The sequence below is a fragment of the Vigna radiata genome, chromosome 2 (genome assembly GCF_000741045.1).
Source record: "Vigna radiata var. radiata cultivar VC1973A chromosome 2, Vradiata_ver6, whole genome shotgun sequence".
Classification (NCBI taxonomy): domain Eukaryota; kingdom Viridiplantae; phylum Streptophyta; class Magnoliopsida; order Fabales; family Fabaceae; genus Vigna; species Vigna radiata.
The window spans coordinates 3,103,855-3,128,544 of NC_028352.1; the positions used below are offsets into that span (position 1 = coordinate 3,103,855).

The following is a 24,690-nucleotide window of genomic DNA, read 5'->3' on the forward strand; positions in this document are numbered from 1 at the left end:
TACAAAAAACTTTTTTAACAAAAAAATAATAAATAGTTGACATTTAGTGTAAATAATTTACCTCAAATATATTAGAGAAATTTATGGTAATATATGGTAAGATTTATTGATCGATTGGAATAAAACTAAAATTTAAAGTGTGGACTGTACATGATATAATCCAAGGATCAATTAAGAAGAAAAAAAGAGTCAAGGTGATTATTTACTAAATAAAATAAAATTTAGAAGGTTAAATACCCTCCCTAAGAAATTAAAATAAATAAATAAATAAAATACAATAAGTGATTCAAAGATCCGATAGGATGTTGAATACAAACCCTAATCAGACTAACCACGTTACGTAATTTTTATATTTTACTAAAATGAGATTTCTTTTTTCACCGTAAGTGAGATTTTTTATCTAAAAACCGAATTGCTAAAATGCAATATTCATTTTTTCATATCTATTCACCATTAAAAAAATAATTTAAAAAAAAAATCTCATGCACATCCAAATTGATATTAATAACGTATAGAAAATTCTGATATTAGAAATAAAATAAAGTAGAAAAAAAAATATCATGTTTGATCTTATCCTGAAAATTCATCGAGAATGACCCCTAGGAAACTTAAGACAAAAGAAATTATTCTTTCTTGTTCGTCTTAAGATATTTATGATTTCCATAGAAAAAAAAATTAAACCTAAAAATTCTCATTTGTATATTTTAGGGAATTTTTGTGGTGGAACGAACTAAGGGAGAACATGTTTTTCACACACAAAAAAAAATACAGTTTAATATACCAGCCGAAAACCTTACAAAATAAATATGCAAAACATTATATTAAATAATATTTAAAAATTTAATGATAAAATAAAAAGAAAATACAAATAATAATTGGTTGGTTACTCGGCTATTGATTGGTGCGTGGAAACATTGGGAAGGGTTCAGCTGGAGAGTGCACGAGATCCACAAACACAAAAAAATTGAGTTCGGCCCAAATGGGCCCACATTGAGAAATTGAGAACCGTGAATGCTGGTGCTGGACTCTATATCCAAAATCTGGAGGAGACTCCTATGGCCCACCTATGAATAATCTACTTGTAACTTGTACCATAAATGGGTCCCACTCAATCAACCATTAGACACCATTTTCGGGATCGAAAAAGAAAAATTTATTTAGGTCAAAGTTGTTACTAACACTGATATTATAATCACCATCTATATCAGCTAAATAATATGAAGTTTAAATAATTCATAGCTGCTAGTTCCAAATTCAAATTATGGTAATGCCATTTTAAATATGAAAATAAAATATATTTAAAATATTACTATTATGTGTGTTCAAAATCTCAAACAATATTATTATTAATGATAAGAATTTTTTTATAATAATATTGTGTATAAATATGGGTATATTAATACTCATTCCACTTATCCATAAATGGACAGAAAAAAATATAAAATTCAATTCAATTATTTTTCAATTTTAAAAAAGGTTTTCTATGGTCATATTAAACTATAACAAATATTTGAATGAAAAATGAATGTATACAATGTACAGCTGAAATTATGGAACTATTGACGTTGAAAATTTACAAATTTCATAAACTTTTGGATTTGACGATAGAATCTCTTTCTCTAAAACTGTAAAAAGAAAGAAAAAAAAAACTGAAAATGAAATTAAGGAAGTTGAATTTGAAAGGGTGATTTAGAGCTAAGTGACTTTCATCATTAAACTAAGTATAAACTTATGCAAGTTTTCAAACTAAACCTACTCTTAATCTTTTAGTAAATAACACAAGTTTAAGCTTTTATATAACCGAGTGAGAAAGTTTTAATCATCATTATCATTACATTGATAGAACATGTTTGAGCGTAAGTTAAATCATGTTGCTTGATTTAACCTGTTATATTCTTGGACGGGAAATGCCAGTTACCAATGGCGACCATGAAAGCTACCCTATCAAACTCAATCAAGTTCAACAATAATCATGTTTACGAAGATAAGTTAAATCATGCTCATAATCAACAAAAAGAAATGTTGTAACATGTCGTCAAATGACAACCGTGGAAATTAGCTTTAATTTTACATATTTCTTTCTAAATACTTTCCTCTGATTTCACGAACGGCTAGTGCCTGAAATTGACATTTGTTTGTTTCCTAATGACTTTTCCCTCTATAAGAGGAGCCTAGAAACTTGAGCTAGACATGATCTTCAGATCATAGAAGCAAACCAACGTTATTTAATCATACTTCACATGCTCTGTTATAGTTTTTGAAAACTGATTTATACCAAAGCGTGAGATTTTTCCCATCTTTCTCGTGAAAACTCAGGCTCACAAGCCAATAAAGGCAACCACAACCTTTCACACCACTTGATCGCATTCACTATCGACTTATTCACCTTCATTGCCTTTTCCAGTAATATAAATCCTCCCTCTGATCAGTTTTCTGAATTCCCATTTGCATCATAAACACAACACATGTTAGTTCAATTCTTGTTCTTCATAGTTCATACTCTAACTGTTTGCCTTAAAGTTCCTTTCCAAGTAACTGGGGGTGTTGAGTTTGTATTTCTTCATCTTCATTGGTTTTTCTTTTCATATTCCTACTGTTGTAAAGTAAGATTTTTCTTTTCTTTCCATTCACTGCTATTGTTTTAGTGTCACTTTAAGTTTCTGACAGAATCAACTGTGACTCTAGCTTTGTGCTGTACTATTATAATGTAATGTATACTTCACTTGGTTTCCTTACAGTTGCAACTTCAAAGTACAAGCTTTTGAGATTTGGAAGTTGTCTTTTTGCAAGGAATTGAACTGTCGCACATCATTACCATCTGGGGTACCTGAAATTAAGCTTTTTCTCAGTATTGAGGCAATCACAATGGTGTCTGCTTGTGTGAACTTGAAAGCCAATACCCATTTCGTAAACTCGAGAAAAGACAATATTTTTCGTCAAGATGGTGGTTTTTTAGGTGAGAGACTCAAAGGGAGCCTTAATTACAGTCCCTGGATCATTAATCAATTGGCCTTAAGTTTGAGTACCCAGGAGAGGGTGAAGAAGGCCAAACCTGGTGTTGTTTCTGCTGTTCTTACGTCAAGTACTACCAAAGAATCAGTGGTAAGTCCAATTCTGTTGTTGGATCCATTTTATACTTTCGAACTCCCAGTTTTTATGATCTTGGTCAGTATGATCTTGACCGGTGTGTTTGGAAGCACATTAAGAACTAAGAAATCACGTCTGCAACGTAGAATTGTATTATATTTTTATTGGAGATTAGGAGAAATACTTTCTATATCTGGGATGTGAAACCAAACACGCAATATTCTCATTTTGAATTTCAATATCAGGCTTTTCAAATGCCAGCGTTTCTCAGAAGAAAGGCTGACCCAAAAAATGTCGTTTCCATCATTTTGGGAGGCGGTCCTGGGATTCAACTATTTCCTCTCACCAAACGAGCTGCTACACCTGCTGTGAGTAAAACTCATCACTTTCTTGGAGTTCCACTTTCATGTTGAGATGAGATGATAAAGTATGTTTCTGCAGGTTCCTGTCGGAGGATGTTACAGGCTTATAGACATCCCAATGAGCAACTGCATCAACAGTGGCCTCAACAAAATATTTGTTCTGACCCAATTCAACTCTGCATCCCTCAACCGTCACATCTCCCGCACCTATTTTGGAAATGGAATCAACTTCGGCGATGGATGTGTGGAGGTATGTATCCAAAATAGGATGGTGATTGTTAGAGATCATAAATGACTCATAGATCATTCTCTGGTTGGTTTTTTGTGTAAGATATGTTTGTGGGGAAAAAGACATAAAATGGTAAAGTATTGATAAAATTGTATTATATTTTTATTGGAGATACAGTTTTATGTGCTGTGACTGGTAGAGAAGTATAAGCCACAAGAATGATTGTTGACCTGTCACTGTTTTTGTTCATTATAATTTAATATGACAGAACAACTCAAATACTTAATAGGTTCTGGCGGCTACTCAAACTCCAGGAGAAGCTGGAAAGAAATGGTTCCAAGGAACCGCAGATGCTGTGAGGCAATTTACATGGGTATTTGAGGTATAATCTTTCTTATATACTGCGTGCCCCTCTCATATTTTTTTTCCTCTCAAGTTGAATAGAATGGTGATAGTTTGAAAATGTTGTAGGATGCCAAAAACACAAACATTGAGAATGTATTGATCTTGGCCGGAGATCATCTATACCGAATGGATTACATGGACCTTGTGCAGGTATGCAGGTTAATTGTTCTTAACTCGTTGTTAATTGTATGCTGTGAATATTTTGTATTGTTCACAGAATTAAGGCAATTAACTCTCTTAGAAAAATTTCTTCTCTCCTTTTCTCCTACCCTTCTTATGTTCTTGCATAAAGTCTTAACAATTTTGCCTAGACATCCAGGAGTGTTTCTTCATTCTTTTTCGCAGTTCTTATACACTGGTTATCTATCTTGTCATAAATATGCAGAGTCACGTTGACAGAAATGCAGATATTACAGTATCATGTGCTGCTGTAGGTGACAGGTGCGTTTAGTCACCTTTTAATTGTGGTTCTTTTTTTTCTTTCTGAAGTGGCATGTTTCTTTGTTTTATACCTGTGCTACTGGGAGAATATATTCTCTTCCATTGGAAAGGAAGAAGTCGCTATAGAATAACTTCCTCGACACAACATTCGACCAAGTTTAATATTATTCAAGTCTCATTTCCAATCACCTTTTTTCCAGCCGTGCATCAGATTATGGATTGATCAAGGTAGATGGCAGAGGTCGCATCATCCATTTTTCAGAAAAACCCAAGGGTCCTGATCTAAAAGCAATGGTAAGTCCCTAGGCCAATGAATGTTCCACTAAAATAGGTTCCTGGTCACTATCAGACCGAACATATATATACATACATATGTATATCCAGAATGAATTGTCATACATCATTGGATAGCATCACACAGTTACTTACAAAACATATTAAGTTATATTTTACAGCATAGTAATGTGATCGTAGTATGTCTATCTCGTTTTTCATTGTAACTATGTGTTCCTGTTGGTTGTATGCAGCAAGCAGATACTTCTGTTTTCGGGTTGTTACCCCATGAGGCAAAAAAGTCACCATACATTGCATCTATGGGGGTTTATGTATTCAAGACGGATGTTTTACTCAAACTTTTGAAATGGAGATATCCTACAGCTAATGACTTCGGATCTGAAATCATTCCTGCAGCTGTGAGGGAACACAATGTCCAGGTAACAGAAACTGCACTAAAAACATTTCCTTTCAAATGTTTGGATCTATTCAGCTTGCATTTTCAAGGAACTGATCACTGTTAAATGAGGTAACAATACAAAAGTTGAATGTCTGTTATCTTCTTTCAGGCGTATTTATACAATGACTATTGGGAAGACATCGGAACAATAAAATCGTTTTACGATGCTAACTTGGCTCTTACTGAAGAGGTGAGGTCAAGATATTTACTGTTGTCAAGTTTGTATTATATTGGTATTCTAAATTAGTAGGTATAGGCACACTATCAGAGATGCATATATTAAGTTTCCCTTATTTTGCTTTCTGTGTGATACAGATCGGTGGTTGTTCTTTTAGCATAAGGTCATCATAAATAAAATCAACATATTATAACTGTTGCATCTTGGGAGTTAGGGAATAAGTGAATAACAGTCAATATTGCAAATTGTAGCATACTAATTCAGAGAACAATAAATCAACATAGTGTAGTGATGGTTAAATCAAGTAGCTGATAGAATGTAGCAAATTGTGAGTGTCCTGAAACTAATTTCTGTATTGTGCTCCTCTCTTGCAGAATCCAATGTTCAAATTTTATGACCCCAAAACACCCATTTACACATCTCCAAGATTCCTGCCACCCACAAAGATTGACAAATGCCGGGTATGATTGTGACCACAAATTGGAAAACTTTTCTAGTAGTTTCATGAGATGTGTCACTCACAATACTTAATTTTCTCCGTAGATTGTGGATGCAATAATCTCCCATGGATGTTTCCTAAGGGAATGTATCGTTCAACATTCCATAGTGGGGGAACGTTCACGTTTGGATTATGGTGTTGAGCTCCAGGTAATAACTACCACAATTTCTAAACCAAGTATTCTAATTGCTAGGCCTTTCTGTTTTGAGATTCATACCATCTAAAATTCTAAAACCACCTTTTACAGGACACTGTAATGATGGGAGCTGACTATTACCAAACTGAATCAGAAATTGCTTCTCTGCTGGCAGAGGGGAAGGTTCCCATTGGGATTGGAAGGAATGCAAAAATTAGGTAATCTCACCCTAAGATGAACAATACGTGTTGGTTTTAGAAGTTGACACTAACTACAAATGTGTCATTATAATGATAAAGACTTGGTTTAACATGTACCTATTAATCATCTGATCTTTATCACCCGTTGTCCTTGTTGAAGAAACTGCATAATTGACAAGAATGCAAAGATAGGGAAAGATGTCATCATCACAAACAAAGATGTAAGCGTGATTGTCTTATCTTCGTTTTACATTTGAGCCGATTTTGTTAGGTTATATATTGCTAGTCTTGGATAATTGTGAAGCAGAAGTCATTAGTATTATGATATGATGTTACCTATTAACATGCAAATTATTGGTCTGTAGGGAGTTCAAGAAGCAGATAGACCAGATGATGGATTTTACATTCGATCAGGAATCACAGTCATATTGGAGAAGGCAACAATAGAAGATGGAACTGTCATATAAACGGGTGGAAGTGCTTATTTGCATGGATTGATGGCAAGAAGTAGCTCGAAGAAGCACTCAAAGGAACATTTTTCGTCTTTGGGGAAAGAAATTGAGAAATCAGAGCCCCCTTTTGTTATATATGCAAAATAGAAAGATGTTTCTCCCGTTGCATGTAAAAATAGAATGAACAAACAATATGTGAAATCAGATCAAGTTGCATAAAAGTAAATAAAATGAAAAGATGGATGTGAACTGTTTTCTTCTTTCCACGTTGAGCAACAGAATAGCCCATAATTATTCTGAATTTAAACAAGTACTTGTTATAGCAGTGTGCAATAAAGAATTAAGAAACTAGCACAAGCGCTGTTGTGTAAGTCTAGAAGGTTGCATGCTTGTGAATCCTTTGAAAAATGCCAAGTATTAGTTGACACGTACAACATAGATTTTGTGGAACGATTTTTACCTGTTCAAGAAAAATGAGTAAATTGGTGTCTAGGAAAATATTAGTTACTTGTCAGAAAAACACCTTCACTACAAGCCAAAACAGCAACTTTTAGAAGTGGTTGTACATTGATTCTTAAATCAAATTATCGATGACTCAATAATTCAATAGCCAGCATAAAAAAGTTCACATGGCATGTTGATTATTCTTAGCAATTTTTGTTATTTTAAAAAAAAATGGGCACTTGCATAAAGACGATTATGATTCTTGTATGATTCATTCAGTGGCTAGCCTGCGGTGTCGTGTTCTATCTTACATTAATTTTGTTTGTGGAGACATTGTAGGGATGCAATTCGTAGATTGTACAAAAAAGACGGATGCAGATGCTATTTACTTTCAATATAGGGTATGAATGGCTTTTTGTATCATGGACCAAATTCCTGTCAGATTCTGCAAACAAATGTTCCCATCTTTTCTTTCCGATGCTTTATGTCTTTCTATCCTTTGGGAATAGGGATACTTTGTGTTTCAAACCTTTTCTTGGTCTTCCCTACACCATAGTAAATTAAATCATGCTAAAAGCCATTCTTTTCCAAACGGCTGGTCCATTCCAGGCACAAACTTTCTACTAAACCCTCCTCTTTACCCAGCAATTAAAAAGCACTTAGAAAAGGGTTTTAAGCAAGAGTTTAATTAAGATATAATCATGGTGTGAAACTTTTTATCTTATAAAAACCTTCAAAAGTACGTTATAATTTAATTCTACAATATTTAAACCTTTAATTACGAGTGTATATATTTTCTGAATAACTTATTTATGTTTCACTGATTTTAATTCTTAGAAAGTTTACTTGTATGGTGGTTAGCCGTTTCATAAAATATTTAATTAAAATTTGAGGTTACTCCTAAAAACGTTATTGAACAACCGAAAATTGTGATTCTTTATTTTCCTTTCGATAAGTTAATTACAAATCCCTTTCTTTTTGTGTATACTGAGTATAACACTAAGTAGAAATCACCACAAAATCGTTGCAAGGATAAAAAAGGCTATTTACTATTTATTTGTTTTCTTGAAACAAAGTAGACTGTGACTGAGAATTTCAATCTTAGGTATAGGAATACTTGTTTGTATTATTAGTTCTGTAGAGTGGTCCACCTCTTTCGTCCGATTCTCTAACAATCATTAATGACTGAATATTATTCAAACTAATTCTCTGTGAATCTATACTTTGAAAACATGTTAAGGGTACTTCCTCTTTCGATCTTCCTTGCCTAATTCTTCTATCATAATTCGACATGCTTTGGGACCTCGAGAATCATACATGTAATAGTAATTAACTTTTTACTTAAAAAGTAGCACAATATCATTGCATTGAGAAGCTATTATTCTTCAGAATGAAAATTTCAACCCAATACGAACTCCTTCACCACGTTATATGCTTAACTTGGTAGTAGACTTGGGTGGTAAGAAAGGATCCAATCCCTCTTGAGACATTTCTCCCATCCTGAGTTATTGCATAATAATTTTATACATACACAAAAATGCACGCTCCGATACATAACTACTTCAGATGCATGCAGCGCTTATATTGTGTTTTGACTAAGCCAAATCTCAGGTGAATATGGAAGTAAGATGAGCAACTATTCAACATTATTGTGGCTACACATGGCCCCTAGCTTTTCTAACTTCTCCAAGTCTTCGAGTACAGAAGTAAGCAGCCATAATGTCAAATCATGTGTTCTTGGACTAATCCTGAGAATCGCCCACCCACCATAAACTCCATAAGAAATTTATATCAACAATGGCCAACGATTTCAAAACCCCTTCATATTCCAAACTATCACGGGTCCCTTTTTCATAAGCTCGGATGGATTCAAACTATTCATTGCCTTTCCCATCAGAGCCATGGCAGCAATGCTCGGAAACTGTTTCTTTTGAGACTCTTCTGGCACGGCATTTGAAGACTTTTGTTCATGAAACTCCCCTAATTCATGCCTCTTTGGGGAAGACGCAGCACGATTATGACTCCATCTCCGAATCCAGGGATGTGAAAGGGTAATTTCTACAGTTTTCTTCGCTTCAGTTAAAGTGGACTTGCCATTTGTTGATACTGTTAAAGGTATATGCGGCACCATCTGTCCTTCAGCATGATATATCATTTTCGGTTCCGAACGGATTTTGTTATCTTTCATAATTTTGCCAAATATACTGCTAACTTTTTCATGCGAGAAAGGTTCTCCTATTCTTGTACTCTCAGTCCCATGAGCAGAGCCCAATGTGCACAACTTGAGTCGTTTGACCCATCTGCTGCTAGGATCTGATCCAAAAGAGCTATTGCCAGAATTTGACCTTACATGTTCATCTGCATGAGAAAGAAAGTGATCCAATTCAAGGCTGTGGGTTCGTGATGTGCTAGCCTCCCTATCAACCACAGGACCCTCCTCGGTAAGAAGGTCACAAGGCTCTTCGTTTATGTCTGGTATAGCTGTATTCATTGATTTTGATAGGTTTTTCTCTCTGGAAGAAATTGTTGCAACTTTAGACGTGAGCGAATTTTGACTATCCTTGGAGCACTACAAAATAAAAGAATTTGGCAACTCCTACCTAATTAGCCTCTCAAAGTTTAATATAGTATCACATTTTACAAAGCACGTGCTTGTTAAATTTAAAAATCAACTACAAATGCGAATGTAGACATATTTTGGTGCATGTGTGTAGTATTAAAAGTCTAGGTTTGAAGGAACAGTGCCATTCAAATTAGCTGCTTCTCGGTATGACACTGTTCAGCATTCATCATAACCAATGTGAATGCATAAATAAATGACAATTTTATTTTTCACAAAAAGCTAGTCCTTGATACGTTAGTCCTTAAACTCATCTTTTAGAGAAGTTAACATAAGAATATCTATAAATTAATTCATAAAGTTAATTTTATCTTAAAAATATATTATATTTTTTCTTCCTATTTTTCTATTCTGTAAGCATTTATGAGTAAGCTCATCAAAATATACCTAAATTTCAATCATGAAAAAAAAATGCATTAAAATCATCCAAATGCTTGAGAAAGAAAGTTATGATTGAAAATTTGATGTCATTGTATGAAGAAGATCAAAATTATAATTTAGAAACATTACCTTATTTGTTTGGAATGAAACATCACCTGAAAAAGACAACAGGAAGAAGCATCAGCTGTATAGCCAGAAAACCACCAAATTGCACACAACATCATCCTCCAAAAACTGATACTAGGAGTATAGTTAACTTAAAAAAAAAATTAATAATTAACATTATGTATTCAGTTAATCGAAATAAGAATGTCTGAAAATTAAATGAAGCATTAAGTATAGCATATGGTACATCCTTCAAGAGTGCATACATACCGAGAAGATCATTCTTATGTAAAGCACCGATGTCCATAGTATCTGTTTCAGCAGATGACTCGTTCTTCAGGCATGTTGGAAATTTAAAATCGTGGAAATTTTCCTTTCCTCCACTCTTTATGGAGCTTCCTATACCTTCCAGCTTCAGAGCATGGCCACTCGTGGGTGGAGAGAAATCAAAGATCTCATTGAAAGCGTTTCCTTTGAATTTGATAGGTGCTATTGGCTCTCTAAAGAACTTACCTCTGTCAGAGAAGGTAACATCAGTATTTTTTGACATTAGAATATGGTGAGTTGCCTGGGAAATTTTGGGACGTCCTCTAGACGATTCTTCAACTGAATCTATACTGGTGTATATCTTCATAGATTCCACATCATGAATAGAACAGGGAATTTGGTCTACCACGGAGTTTAGTCCACACAACTTTTGTAGTTTATCTGCCTCAGAGGATTCAGTCTGGCACGTCATATTTGGATTAGAAACATATTTTTCAATTTCATGTTGCTTACCACCAACAAAACATAAGCTATCGCCGCTACCAGCTGCTGAATCATGCGGTAAACGAGTGATACCACCTTGCATCCATCTTGAAAAAAAGGATCTTTGGGGATTTAAGAGGCTGCTCATTTTCTTCTCGCTGATTAAAAGAGACGAAAAGGAGTGATATTTGGAACTTTCGAATCGCCCTCTGGCTGCTAAATTGTAGCTGGATTGACAGATTTCAAACGGTTCATGCGTGAGTTGGGACATCACAGCTTTCCCTTTGCTACGTCCAGTTGGCACTGCGTCAGAAGCTGATTTTACAAAATCATCCCATAGTGATGCTGAAACAGTGAGGTTCTGCTGTTCAACATCCCACGGAGATTTCATCAGCAGAGCTGTCGGTAAAACTTCTTGAGACAACACTTGACACTCTTTTACTACGGTTTCAATGTTCAGAGGAACATGTGCAGGTATTGATGATAAGCCTGCTCGGGAAGTCCCAGCTCTGTTGAGAGAAACAGTGCCATCTCCAGAGCAGAGTTCAGTTTCAGATTTCCCATCTTCCAACTTTCCAGTAAATTTCAGTGTAGGAAATGATTTGGAATCACAGCATGCCTTCTTCGCTTTTTCATTGTCTGCCTCACTGTTGAAGTTAACACTTGTGGCCCTAACTGCTTCTCCAACTGCTCCAGCGTGCATAGAACTATCTATCCCACCAAGCAAACCATGCTGCTCAGCACCGCCGTCTTCTTTCTCTTCTTTCAGCTCACAATCTACTCCCAAACGATTCCAAGCAGGGGATGCTGATCTATAACTTGACTTCATCCAATGATCCATCCACGCCGACCGGTTCCTGGTCATTGCTAGAGCTTCACCCCTCCCACCATCATGACATGCTTCTGCAGCAGTATCATCAGGCATCGTGATTGATAGATTTCCTTAAACAACACACCACCAATTTCCCCTATCCACAAATGTTTCAAAAAACATAAATTATCAACAACTAAAAATTCATCGCATGCAGCAGCTACAGAAAAACGAACAAAACTAGATCGCAAGATTCAGAACTCAACACCAGCACACGAAGTAAGCAAAATCTAACTCTATCCATCCCGACACAGAAATCAGTACCGTATAATCGAATACATATTAGTAACAACATCTTACAGCGTGAAATAAAAAATCGAAACAATTCCAGTTTAACCGAATTCACAAAAACAAACCTGAAAAGGCAGTCAACAGAATTTCACAACTAATTCAACGAACAGATTAATTGAAAAACCGCACAGTAAGTACCTTCAAAAGTGAGAAAGGCGAAAGAGCAAAATCGGCGAAACTGTGAAGAGAACCACTGAGTTGAGAAGCAAAGAAATGAAAGACATGAAGGAAATAAATAACGACAAAGAAGGAAAAGTGTAGGAGAGCATTAAATCAACGGTCAGATATTGGTAGCTGTTGAGTCGAGTGTGTGTGGGAGAAATCTGAGCGTTGATCTTTCGGTGCAGTGTGGTTGGGATGGATTAGATTGGCGTTGATTCGTTTGGCTTCCTCAGCCACAAGAATCGAACTGGAGCGAGTGGGACGCACCATTCTGCACTTTTCCTTTCTTCCAATTGGTCCAGTCCTTTATTTTCGGGGTCTCTTCTCGTATGTTTCGAATTACGCGTAATAATTGTGACCACTTTTAAACTGCGCGCCAATTCATAAAATAATCCTCTTATATTTTGTCTTTGTGCTCAAAGGATCTGAATCTACCTTTTATAAAAAGCAAAACAAAGAAAATAAAATAAAATAAAAATACCTAAGCAAAATATCTACTTACAAAACATCTTCATCTTTTTGGTCTCCATCCACACAACATCTTCTTCAACTACCACAAGTGTCATTTTGATGCTTACAAATAAATATGATTAGTTATTGCTACGTATGTTAACTTTATATAACTAACTTTGAAACATAAGCTATTAGTAATTCTTAATCATGATATTAAAACCTTATTTATAATACATAACGTAATTATTATATTATGGATCGTTTCTCCTCCTAGCAACGCGGTGTATCTTTTTTATTAAGTACAATATTCATCACTAATAAATTACTTTAAATCATAACAGCATAATCGTCAAAGATTTAGGTAATATACGAGATCTTATAATATTATAACATTATTTCCACCGTGACATTATAGATGTAATAATAATGCTATATAAGAAATTCTGAAATTATAACAATCCAGTTTGATGACTAAAACTTTAAAAAAATCATATTTATAATTTTGTTATCTTATCTGCAAATAAAAATATCACAAATTTATTATTTTTTGTATGAAAAAAATTAAACATTGATTTTTTTTCTTCATCATCAATTATTAAATTAGTAAAATTGTGAAAATTAGTTGGTGAAACAATATGTTACACGTGTTTTTTTTTTATATATTTAGTTTGTGTGTGTGTTTGTGTAAATATTATTATAAAAACAAATTGGGTACGTGCATATACTCACATCCAATATATGCAAACTGTCTTCCGTATTCTTTTTAAGAAATTTAATATAATTATGAGCTCCATTATATATCACTGTTATAAATGCTTGTACTACGCATACCTATGTGTATCTTTTTTTTTATTATAAATGATCAATAATTTAAAATGATAAACGATAAAATAATTAATTCTATTTATAAAATAATTAAATTTAGATTAATGGTTATACCAGCATGTTTGGATTTGAAAATCGACTTAACTGACTTGATTTGAGAAAAAAAAAAGAAAGTGAGAATGAGATTGTTTAAATTAAAATATATATATATATATGTTTTTAAATATCAAAAGTTATTTCTTAATTTCAATTTGGTATAGATTTTAAGTTAGTTTTAAAATATTTAATAAGAAATTTAATTTTAATAAAAAATAATAACATAAAATTTATACAGAAATTTTATTCAAAGTGGAAGGAATTCATTTTTATAAAAATTAAAACTAAATTAAATAAGAAATAAATATAAAAACTAAATTAAAAGTACGCGCACCACATCAAAATACCACTACTATGTCATATTGATAGTGACACATGAAAAAAAAATCAAAAAATAATAAAAGATAAAAACAAATTGACACACAACACTAATTTTAACACGTTTAATATTAATGAAAGAAAAACAAATCTGATCACTTAAAAAAAATATTAGGATCGAATTGAGATGAAAAATAAAAAGAGCAGATTGACACTTTCTACAAAAAAAAATAATGATTAAATGAATAATTAAACATTAATTTAAACACAAAACAAGACAGCCAAACCATACGAAACAAGACACTTAACCAAACCATGTTGTTATGGAGGTCTACTTCCATCTTATCTATTAGTAAAGAGGTTTACTTCCATCTTATATATGTTTATATCATCCTTTGCAACAGAATGATTATATCATCCTTCAAAAATATAACAAAACATATACAACAACACATGCAACATTAAAATGATTAAAAATCATTCGAATATTGTGAAAACACCAATATACAAAATTGATAAAATCAAATTGATCAAAGATATTCAAGATTCAAAATATCGACTAATGAATGACCATTTTTAAACATTAATCATCATATACTAATATATAATCCATAATCAAAACTTATATTAGTGAATATAAATAAAGAATCGTAATAATTCCGATACTATCATAACCAAATGGTTACAGAAATGAGTTCAGAAACAAAAAAGAAAGATTCTCAAAATGAAAGAGAATGGCTATGGAAAATGAAAAAGGTTTCCTAGTTTTGTTTTTCTTTGGAAATGATGTGTTTTTAATTCAACGTGATGGAAATTAATTTAAATTTCGATGAGGGAGAATTTTTGTGGTAATCAAAAAACAATAATAAGATACGGAGGAAAAACATCATAAAAATTTAATAACATAATTATTCAATTTCAAATATATTTTCAAAAACATTTTAATAATGTATTTTTCAAACAATTTAAATGGTCGATTGATACCAATAAATATTCATGTATTCAAATATTTCCTCTCACTCAGTAAATAATTACATTTACATTAAACTTATAAATGACATAATGAAAATTACAAAAAAAAAAATAACTTCACTTCAACGTACATAACTTAGTCCTTACATCAAATTAATAAAAATATCAAATCCAAAACACTTTGAAAAACACATCAGTAAACAAAACAAAACTCAACAAAAACTTATAATTCAAATAATTAAATAGATATTAACTAATAATCACCATCTACATAGAATCAGAAAGAATTTAGCAAACAAGTCATATTTACATCTAAAATATTATTTACTTTGGAGTTTTATTGAAATAATAAATAGTTTTCCTAAAATCTTTATCTTAAATTTAATTTTAAAAACCAGGAAACAAAATTATTCTAAAATTTAGTATTCAAATTAGTGTTTCATGTCGGTCACGTGGGTTTGTGTGAATCATAATTAGTGTACCTTTTTCACTTAAAAATAAATAATAATTTTTCAGTTTTGTATGCATGGTGAAACGTTTTGTTGTGCTTTTGGAGGTTACGTTACGAGGGACTGAAATAGAAAACAAAGAAAAAGGAAAAATGTTCTTTAGTTAAAGTATCACATTTATGATACTTAATTTAAGAATTAAATTGGTTTTTATTTTTTTACATTTTCATTTAAATTATACATTTGATTCTAATATTTTTTCATTAATATCAAAAAATACATCTGTATTATTACTCTATTAAAACGATAAATAAAATATAGAATTTGAAAAGCTTTTAAAAATATATTATTGTATATGAGTTATTAGTAGCAATAGCATTTTGGGAATAAAAAGAATGTCTGTCATTATTAAAACTGTTAAATGCAAGTTTCATTGAGAGTATGAAGATCATGATGCTAAGATCGATTGATGGAGAGTAAAGATTAAGGGTGTGTTGTTTTGGATGGATTTGAGGGAGATGATTTGGGGGAATGATTTGAATGGATTTGAGAGTAATTTTATTNTTGTTTTTTTGAGTGGATTTGTGAGTATTTGAGAGTGAATTTGAGAGTAAAGTTTGTGAAAATTAGTGTAGGATTTGATTGATGTGACAGATTTAAAAAATTAGTTTAATTGGTAGAAATTATAGATTACCAAAATGCCCCTAGGTATTAAAGTAATATAAAATGTGATTTTTTAATGTTATATTTGAATGTATAAATGTTAATAAAGAGAGGAAATTAATTAATAATAATTGAAATAATAAGTAAAATTATTTTTTAANATATTACAAATTTATAATGTTGTAAAATAATTTTATTTTTAATTATAGTATTTGTTTATAATATAATTTGTTATGAAATACTATTAATTTTATTTTTAAATATAGCGAATGGAAAAACACCTACAATTTGTAATATATGGGCCATTTACATAAAGAGACCATCGAAACAGCAAATAATATTACCAGTTTCCCGTGTTAAAAATGAAAATAGAGTGCTGTTTCAACTGGTTATTCTTCTCTTTCGTCTCTGGTCCATGGATATGACGGAGCAAGGAACGAAGCAACTGTTGCGAGGGAGCAAGGAACCCATAGTTGCCATCCAAAAACATGCGCCTGGATCCGGATACGTGAAGCTGTATTCGAATAAAGTTCCTTCACAAAATGCTGAACAACCTGTATCCGGATACGCTAAGATTGTATCCGAGTACCCGTTCCTGCACAAAATCTTCGGAAACATCGATCCGGATACGCGTTCTCTGCAATGGAATACAGCTTCGAAGGGTTGCAGATTCACTTCGAATTTTGATAAATTGTAAAGGGCATACTAGTCTTTTATTTTTAAATCAGCACAAATCTTTCCAAAATGGCAGAATGTTCTACACAGTGTAATCCATCCAAATCGTCGTTTTTCCATTGTCTTAAATCAGCATAAGCGAACACGTTTTTAAAATGTTTCTTCGCTTGCAAATTCACTTGAACAATAAAATCTGTTCAAGCAAACAAAACGTAAGATTATTAGCTCTAAGATTAGAGAACAGTTATCAGGTGATTATAATTATATAAAATATAATGATACTTACATCATATATTTTTGATAATATTTTTTAATATTTATAATTATTATTATTGATTGTGAAATAATTTTGAAATCATAAAAAAAATACACATCATTTATATTTATGTCTGTAATTTACGATAAAATTGAAACCCGGATTAGAATAAAGATTACAACAAATCACGTTGCACGCCCTTCAAGGATGCTAACCTCTTAAGTACGTTTCTTTATGATCCCATCACAGACGAATAGCAACGAGTCTTTCGTTTCGGATAAAAAAAAAGTAAAATAAAATCCCTTGAAACCAGATATGCCGTTTAAGATTCGGCTAACGATTTTCTTCCCAAAATAATAATAAAAAATATATATATAAAATTCTATAAACGACAATAGGAGGAAAATAAATAAAATTAGAAAAAACTAAAACTTCGGGCCCAAATTGGAATCGCGTCGTAGATCTGCAACGCGCGGGTTTCGTCATCCATCAATTCAATCCTCTCTTCGATTCGTGTTGGAGATCTAAATTGTCATCGCAGGTCAGCTCCTCTTCTTCGATGCATTTGCTTCTCTCATTCCTTCTCCATATTTCAATTCTCTTTCGCAGCTTCCATTTCCATCCTCCAAAATTTTAGGGTTTTCAGATTCTGCAAATACCGCCACCAGAACACTAGATCTTGATTCCAACTATGAAAACGACGCATGTTTTCTCAACTTTAATTCCTCTAATCGGAATCTATGTAAACTAAACTTTACGATTATTAGAATGTGAACCTCTGATTTATAAACTACACATTTCAAGTTATGCAAGTAAATTTAGCGTCGTTTAGTTGGCGTGTGTCTGCTTGTGCAAGAAATTAGATAGCGTGTGCCTTTATTTTATGTTTATATTTTTGTCAGATTTGGAATGAATTGGTTGTTTGTAAGTCTCGTGTATGGCTTTTTGTTTTCAGATTGTGAGTTGAATGGAAGGAACTGGAGGCAGCAGTGCCTCGGCTGCTGCACCCGTGAACCAAAAGTGGCAGGAATTTGCGAAGCTATTTCAATATTATCTGGATAAATCCACGCCACACGCAACGTATAGATGGATTGGGAGTTTGGTTATTGTGTCGATCTTTGTTTTGCGGGTTTTATATGTCCAGGGATTTTACATCGTGTCTTATGGATTGGGCATCTACCTGCTGAATCTGTTGATTGGGTTTCTGTCACCGTTGGTCGATCCTGAGCTGGAGCCTTCTGATGGGCCTGTGCTGCCGACTAAAGGTTCTGACGAGTTCAAACCGTTCATTCGCCGACTGCCTGAGTTTAAGTTCTGGTAATTTAGGAATTTTGTTGTGTGGGTGGTATAGTATGGTTGTTAACATTTTAACACAGCATGAGCATTGTCATACATATAAAAACACAAACATTATCTTTTGCTGCCGCAAAACCTGCTTTAATAATTTTGAAGCTAAACTTGGATCAAATGTGAGGTTCATGTTAATAGTTTGACATGAACTCCTTTGTTGTGTTTGCCGTCCTGATGCTTGAATGCCTCTATATTTGTTCGTACTTTTGTCTTTCTTTTTCATTGAAAATTGACTTGTAATTTCTGTAATGTTCATTTGTCATTTCGGTTACCTGAATATGACTCCGAGTCATTTCTGCATTTCATTTGGCGCCAATAAGCTTTATAGAGGTAGTGTAAGCTTTACAGAGGTGATAGCTACGATGAAAATGTTTCTCTATCGTATGAGTTCATTGCCACAGACATTCTGCTCCAAGCTTTTAGTCATTAGCATTGCATACAGAAGCTGATAATTGCATAGGAACAATATTTTATCTTTTTAAAATGTTACATGAATAATAAATTTTCTATTTATATTATTCTCTATTGAACAAACTGTTGTTTATCTTTCATGTCTTTCTTATTTTCCTGGTTTTATCAGTCATATTGAACACTTTTTACCATATCTGTTGCATGATGAATTATACAATTTGGCTGTGCTTCTTCAATTAATTTGATTGCCGTTGCCGAAATTCTGTGTCAATAATCACTTGCATCTTTTGAAACACGTGACTATTTGTCCTGACAAATTTTATGCTTAGTCAAAGACTTAGTTTTAAAAATCCAAATGACTAAATTTTATCAGGGAACTATATTGCTTAACAAAACATGTGAATATCCCCTTGCCCCTTTTGAAAATTGAGGTATATGGAGCAAAACCTGGCTAATTGATGATTGATATTGTATAACTGGAGTAACTTCATAGATGAGTATGGTGCCGTGAGTTAATTTGTTTAATTATGCTTTCTTGAGATAGTGTGCTGCTATTAATCCATATCCCTTTACGTATGTCTAACAAGGAATGTCATTTATAATAGTGAGATATTAGCATGCTAAAAGCCTATCTGTGTCTGTTGAAAACAGTTTAAAAAAATCATGGTTGACGGATGAGCGTAATGATTTGAGTTGTTATCGGTTGCAGGTATTCTTTCACAAAGGCTTTCTGCATAGCATTTATGATGACTTTCTTTTCTGTGTTTGATGTTCCTGTGTTCTGGCCAATATTACTCTGTTACTGGGTTGTTCTGTTTGTCCTTACTATGAGGCGCCAAATTGCACACATGATCAAATACAAATACATACCATTCAACATTGGAAAGCAGGTAAGCTTACGCCTAAATTGGCTCTCTTCATTTTACTTTCTGCCCCTTTAATTTGTTTTGTGCATATTGTCAAGTACAAGCAACATTTACTTTATATGTATCATTGACCTGAATGATAGTAACGTATTTTATTTTAATGTGTTGCAGAAGTATACTGGCAAAAGATCCTCTGCAAGTAGCAGTGGCAGTCGTGCAGACTGAAGCTTGGTTTTATTGCAACTTGAAAAATGCAAATCTCATAGTTAGGTTTTGTGGACCTCCAGGGTAGATTTTTCCCTTTTATTTGAAGGAATTTGTAGTCAGAGTATGACGGATGCCAATATGCAGTTACAGAACTATTATCTGTGTTCCATTCAGAAGACATGCTAAAGCAGGGCTTTGAACGTCAATGTGGATATACATTAGTATTTGATTCAGTTTTAGATTTCATCGCAAATCTAGATTGTATTGCGATGTTGCAGACCATGATTTGAAGACAAACTTCGTATAGCACTCATTTTTCTCCTGTTCAGGGAAAAACTATTTGCCTTTATGTTCATGCGTCTTATAAGGTTGTAAGATGAACTATTGACAGCTTGACAACATCTCTACCTGTGTATTTCTTTTTTCCATTCAAAAGTAAATTCTATTTATGGGTATGAACGGGCTTCTTATTTTTCGTTGCATCTTTTGAAATGGTCTAAACATTGCTCGTGGAACAATTATCTTTTTGATAATGGCCAGTTGTTTATGTATATCCATTATTGTTAAATTTGCACAACAATTTTCTCTTGCTTTTTTTTGTTGTTGCTTTTGTTATATATGTTCTCTATCAAAAACTTATCAAGAAGATTGAAGAGTCCGGTAGACTTTGAATTTTGGCCGTGAAATGGTTTCTGTAATGACATTTTAAAATTTGAGATCTTTAAATTAATTTTAAGATTTGAAAAGTAATTATTGTTTACATATTTTTAAAAAATGTTAAAACATAAAAGTTGTAACTTCAAATTTTGAAAAAAGAAAAATCAAGAAAAAAATATTTCATAAAGATCCACTTATAAAAAATCCAATTACACCTACCATGAATCATACATCAAAGTAATAATACTGTTAAAAGTTGAAGAATCAAGAAAGTGAAACATAAAATAGAACAAATATCGTGCAACTAACTCATATAACTACAAACCTATATTCCAAGATCCCAACAATAAAAGGAAATAATTATACGCCATAGACCACATGTTAAAATTTTAACAAAATCTAACAGTTATAAGAAGATGGATAATGATATTTAGACAACACTTTTTTTACAATATTTGAACATTGATTACGTATTAATCAGCGATTGGTCAAAAATTATTACACAATAATGTTTATGATTATTATTATTGATTCTGAAGTAATTTTTGACTAATCACATATTGACATGTATTGTAAAAAAAATGTTATTTAAATATCATTATTCTAAGAAGATATATTCATTTTACCATTCATAAACACAAATTAGTGACGTTTAACACCTTCAAAATAACAAAAGTAAATTGTTTTAAGTAAATACATTTGATTTTCATTTAGATAAAAATGAAAAACCATGTTTTAGAAAATAAATATAAAAATTATACATCAATTCAATGGTTAATGGAGAAGATATATAGTCAATTTAAAAAACAGTTCATATAACACCTTCAAAACAAAGAAAGAAAATTTCTTTAACTATAAACCTCTCATTCTCAATCTTTAACAGTTAAACTAAACTATAATGATCCATGTCGAATGAAATAAGTTTAAAAATTTCATATTAATTCAACGGTTAATTAAGAAGATATAATTCATTTACCAAAACAATTCATAAACAATAACAAGTGACCTCTAATGCCTTTAAAACAACGGAAGTAAATTTCTTTAGTTATAGACCTTGGATTTCGTTTTTGTCGAAATAATTCAGACACAAGACAATCAGGTGATTTCTAACAACAAAAAGTAAATTGCTTTAACTACAAATTCAGATTCCAAATCTCAACAGTTAAAATGAAAATCATTTTATTGGAATAATCCATAGACAAAAACCATGTAATTTTGAATGCCGTAAAACAAAAAAAAAAGTAAATTATTTTAACTAGGGATAGCAAAAACATTCTCAGACATCCACGGATAAAATCTGCGATGAATGATTACTATTTGCAGATATTTACTACCGTAGGTAATGGGTAGCAGGTATTTTAATTCTCGCTTTTCTAATTTTAACTATACAAAACAACTTCACTTCCAAATCCCAATGACCAAAATAAAAATACATGTTTTTAAAGATATGTAAAAAAGTTTCAAATCAATTCAACTAATAATGATATAGTTATTTTACATAAACTACTCAAAGACATAAATTAGAAATAAAACAATTAACTTTCCTATAGAATAGGTATAAACAAGCCACTACCTGAATATTAGTCCAATTTTAACAATTGATTCAACAATTTGCACTTCATTCAGTCCCACTAATCATTAAACTTTCAATTACTACACTTTTAATTATTCAACTTTACACTTAAATAATTTTAATAATATTCAAAAGTTAATAATTCAATATTTGAGCTATTTCAAAGTTCAACCCAAAAACCCTAAATCATCTCGTATTTTAATAAATTGAGGTACATAACCAATTGGTAGTTTTAATCCTTATTCAATATTTGAGCTACATCTCATATTACATCTTTTTTCTAAGAAGTGATAAGAAACTTTTCAATCCTATTTAATCATAAATTAACTTTTAATATTAATAGAATTTTCCTCAATTAATTTATAATCAAAACTGCATAGTTAGACCGTACAATACTTTTTTTAGTTTTTAATTATTTTAGAATTTTAGATTCCTAATAATATGAAAGGTTAGTTGGAAAATTAATAGAAAATTACCACTAGAAACGTGATTTATTCCACAAATTTAGATTTCAAATTCACAATCATATATTTAGTTATATTTCTTATCTTACCAATAAATTTGTTTCTATTTTTTTGTTGTTGAAATATTGCATTCACTTAAGGTTTTATGCATCTTTCAAGAACATAACATATTTTATGTATTTAAAATTTTGGCATCTCTACAATATAGCTCCAACAAACAGGTAATTGAAAAAAAATGTTTAATTATTTCTAGAAAAACTTGAATATTTGTAATTGAGTTTTTTTATTAAACTTTTTTGGAACATTGAATCCTCAATCTTTACAATTTTTTCAATTAAATATCTTTTGTTTGATCTTTTCATCATTTATTTGTTTATAAATATAATTAATTCACAAAAGAATTGCACCGAAAAACTTAAAGTACAAATCTCTTTCTCAAGAGTGATAGTTTCTTGAAATTTATCATCTTACAAAGACAAGCAACAAAACACCATAGTTAGATAATTACAATGTAAATGTACAAAAAAAACACATAAAGAGGACATGGACATGACTTTCAGCACTCTATCACCTTAACATTTGTGCTTTGACAATTCCATAAGTAATTCACTACCATGTTTAATTCAGTTTTAGACATCACCATTCTAGAATGCATTTTGATTTTCAATGATTCCAATCTAGCAAAGCAAGGAGGTTGAATTTCCAATGTATCCGGACATATATCCTGTATAATTAGAGAGAAAAATAGAAATTCTTAGTAGAAGGATTCTTTCAACATCGATAAAGATAATAATGAAAGCAAAAAAATATGTTACCTTTAGCATATTTAGGGTACGAGAACAAATTGTCAACTTTCTTACGTTAGAGAAGATCCGTAACCAATGTACGATGATGGAAGGATCTACATAAACACTGTTGGTGATTTTTACTTGGGTCAGGAGAGGGAGATCGCAAGTGCAAGAGAATCTATAGCGCATGGAAAAACGATCATTCTCGAGTGTGATCGATTTGAGTTTAGGAACAGAAAGCACAATTTTAGGTTCAAAATCGTCCCAATAAAGTATGTTTTTCATATCTAAAACAGAAAGGCTAGGGTTTGATATACAGAGAGTTTTTGTGGAATGGGTATGCATGGAACGTTCAAGGACCAAAGATATCAACGAAGTGCACTCTGAGAAGGGTTCAGCACAACTATTATCATCTCTTGCTGTGAAAACCACATTGAAGAGAAACAAGGTTTTCAAAGATGGTATCACAAAAGATGGTGGAAGTATCAAAGGGAGAGAGGAGGAATTGGAATAAATGACAAGAAGGGTTAAAGATTTGCAATTGATAACGAGGGGAATGAAAGAATTGGGTGTTTGTTTGAACTCCATAATTAAGAGTTGCAACTCCTGGAGATGGTGTTCTGAGGCGTATTTGATGGCGTTGTTGAGGACTTTAGTGGAATTATAAAATGTCAAGAACATTTTGTGAAGGGAAATAGAATCATCTCGGTTAGAGAGAAAATGATTTACATATTTGTTGTATTTGCGAATTCCTCCATTGAAAGATACTAACGTTAGAGTGGTAAGGCCTTTCCAAAGGTTTTTCCATCGTTTGGATAACACACAAGTTTGAATAGCTTTTGTTGTTGGCAAAAACTCTATTATGTGTCGAAGAACTCCATCTGGTAAATTACTCAATCTATCTTCTTCTTCCTTTCTTTCATCAGGTAAATCATTCCATCTATCTTCTTCTTCCTTTCTTTCACCTCTTTCACCACTTTCACTTGTTCTTTTTCTCTTCATCCTTAACTTCTTATGCCTTTTGTTTTTCTTCCAATAAAATGCAGAAAAGCTTTGAATCCTACACTATGAAACCTTTTTTTTTTATTTGATGACAACTTCCTTCAATCAGTGCTGAAAAATATCTCCATTGTGAATTTTAATAATGTGTTATGCATTGTATACCTATATATATATATATATATATATATATATATATATATATATATATATATATATATATATATAATGTGAAAGATATGATATAAAAATAAGATAAAACAATATATATTTATTATAAAATTTAGATAATCGAAAAGTATTATTAATTGACTAGGGCTTG

The 24,690-nt window shown here is 32.0% G+C and overlaps 3 protein-coding genes across 11 annotated transcripts; 2 read left to right on the forward strand and 1 right to left on the reverse strand.

Moving 5' to 3' along the window:
* Positions 1-2,178: 2,178 nt before the first annotated feature.
* LOC106756232 (glucose-1-phosphate adenylyltransferase large subunit 1) lies at positions 2,179-6,971 on the forward strand. 6 transcript variants are annotated; one of them, XM_022778134.1, is made up of 15 exons: positions 2,179-2,467; positions 2,791-3,102; positions 3,333-3,455; positions 3,529-3,699; positions 3,968-4,060; positions 4,150-4,233; positions 4,469-4,524; positions 4,725-4,818; positions 5,052-5,237; positions 5,367-5,447; positions 5,810-5,896; positions 5,979-6,083; positions 6,182-6,288; positions 6,431-6,491; positions 6,636-6,971. In XM_022778134.1, the coding sequence occupies exons 2-15, from the start codon at positions 2,866-2,868 to the stop codon at positions 6,735-6,737; spliced, it is 1,587 nt and encodes a 528-aa protein (XP_022633855.1). In that variant the 5' UTR covers positions 2,179-2,467; positions 2,791-2,865; the 3' UTR covers positions 6,738-6,971. The 6 variants fall into 6 exon arrangements, with proteins under 6 accessions (XP_022633855.1, XP_014494052.1, XP_014494049.1 ...); XM_014638566.2 differs by having other exon boundaries at positions 2,179-2,403; XM_014638563.2 differs by having other exon boundaries at positions 2,180-2,467; positions 2,739-3,102.
* A 1,652-nt stretch (positions 6,972-8,623) lies between these two features.
* Positions 8,624-12,678, reverse strand: LOC106756290 (F-box protein At2g16365). 2 transcript variants are annotated; one of them, XM_014638663.2, is made up of 4 exons: positions 12,323-12,678; positions 10,543-11,925; positions 10,297-10,322; positions 8,624-9,735 (listed from the first exon to the last, which is right to left on the reverse strand). In XM_014638663.2, exons 2-4 carry the CDS (start codon positions 11,885-11,887, stop codon positions 8,977-8,979), a joined length of 2,130 nt encoding a protein of 709 aa, XP_014494149.1. In that variant the 5' UTR covers positions 11,888-11,925; positions 12,323-12,678; the 3' UTR covers positions 8,624-8,976. The 2 variants fall into 2 exon arrangements, with proteins under 2 accessions (XP_014494149.1, XP_014494148.1); XM_014638662.2 differs by having other exon boundaries at positions 10,543-11,990.
* A 4,770-nt stretch (positions 12,679-17,448) lies between these two features.
* Positions 17,449-20,420, forward strand: LOC106756603 (protein RER1B). Of its 3 annotated transcripts, none has more exons than XM_014639092.2 (4): positions 17,449-17,594; positions 18,009-18,370; positions 19,524-19,704; positions 19,852-20,420. In XM_014639092.2, exons 2-4 carry the CDS (start codon positions 18,021-18,023, stop codon positions 19,903-19,905), a joined length of 585 nt encoding a protein of 194 aa, XP_014494578.1. In that variant the 5' UTR covers positions 17,449-17,594; positions 18,009-18,020; the 3' UTR covers positions 19,906-20,420. The 3 variants fall into 3 exon arrangements, with proteins under 3 accessions (XP_014494578.1, XP_014494581.1, XP_014494579.1); XM_014639095.2 differs by lacking the exon at positions 17,449-17,594 and adding an exon at positions 17,619-17,755; XM_014639093.2 differs by lacking the exon at positions 17,449-17,594 and adding an exon at positions 17,628-17,795.
* The last annotated feature ends 4,270 nt before the right edge of the window (positions 20,421-24,690 follow it).

Bases quoted from the DNA above. Each gene is read 5' to 3' on its own strand.
- LOC106756290 (XM_014638662.2), bottom strand. From the start codon at position 11,947: ATGCCTGATGATACTGCTGCAGAAGCATGTCATGATGGTGGGAGGGGT. The intron at 10,323-10,542 runs GTATGTATGCAC...TGTCTTTTTCAG, and splicing joins ACATAAGAATGATCTTCTCG to GTGATGTTTCATTCCAAACA. The intron at 9,736-10,296 runs GTAATGTTTCTA...TTTATTTTGTAG, and splicing joins TTTCATTCCAAACAAATAAG to TGCTCCAAGGATAGTCAAAA.
- LOC106756232 (XM_022778134.1), top strand. From the start codon at position 2,866: ATGGTGTCTGCTTGTGTGAACTTGAAAGCCAATACCCATTTCGTAAAC. The intron at 4,234-4,468 runs GTATGCAGGTTA...ATAAATATGCAG, and splicing joins ATTACATGGACCTTGTGCAG to AGTCACGTTGACAGAAATGC. The intron at 5,238-5,366 runs GTAACAGAAACT...ATCTTCTTTCAG, and splicing joins TGAGGGAACACAATGTCCAG to GCGTATTTATACAATGACTA.
- LOC106756603 (XM_014639092.2), top strand. From the start codon at position 18,021: ATGGAAGGAACTGGAGGCAGCAGTGCCTCGGCTGCTGCACCCGTGAAC. The intron at 18,371-19,523 runs GTAATTTAGGAA...TATCGGTTGCAG, and splicing joins CTGCCTGAGTTTAAGTTCTG to GTATTCTTTCACAAAGGCTT. The intron at 19,705-19,851 runs GTAAGCTTACGC...AATGTGTTGCAG, and splicing joins CATTCAACATTGGAAAGCAG to AAGTATACTGGCAAAAGATC.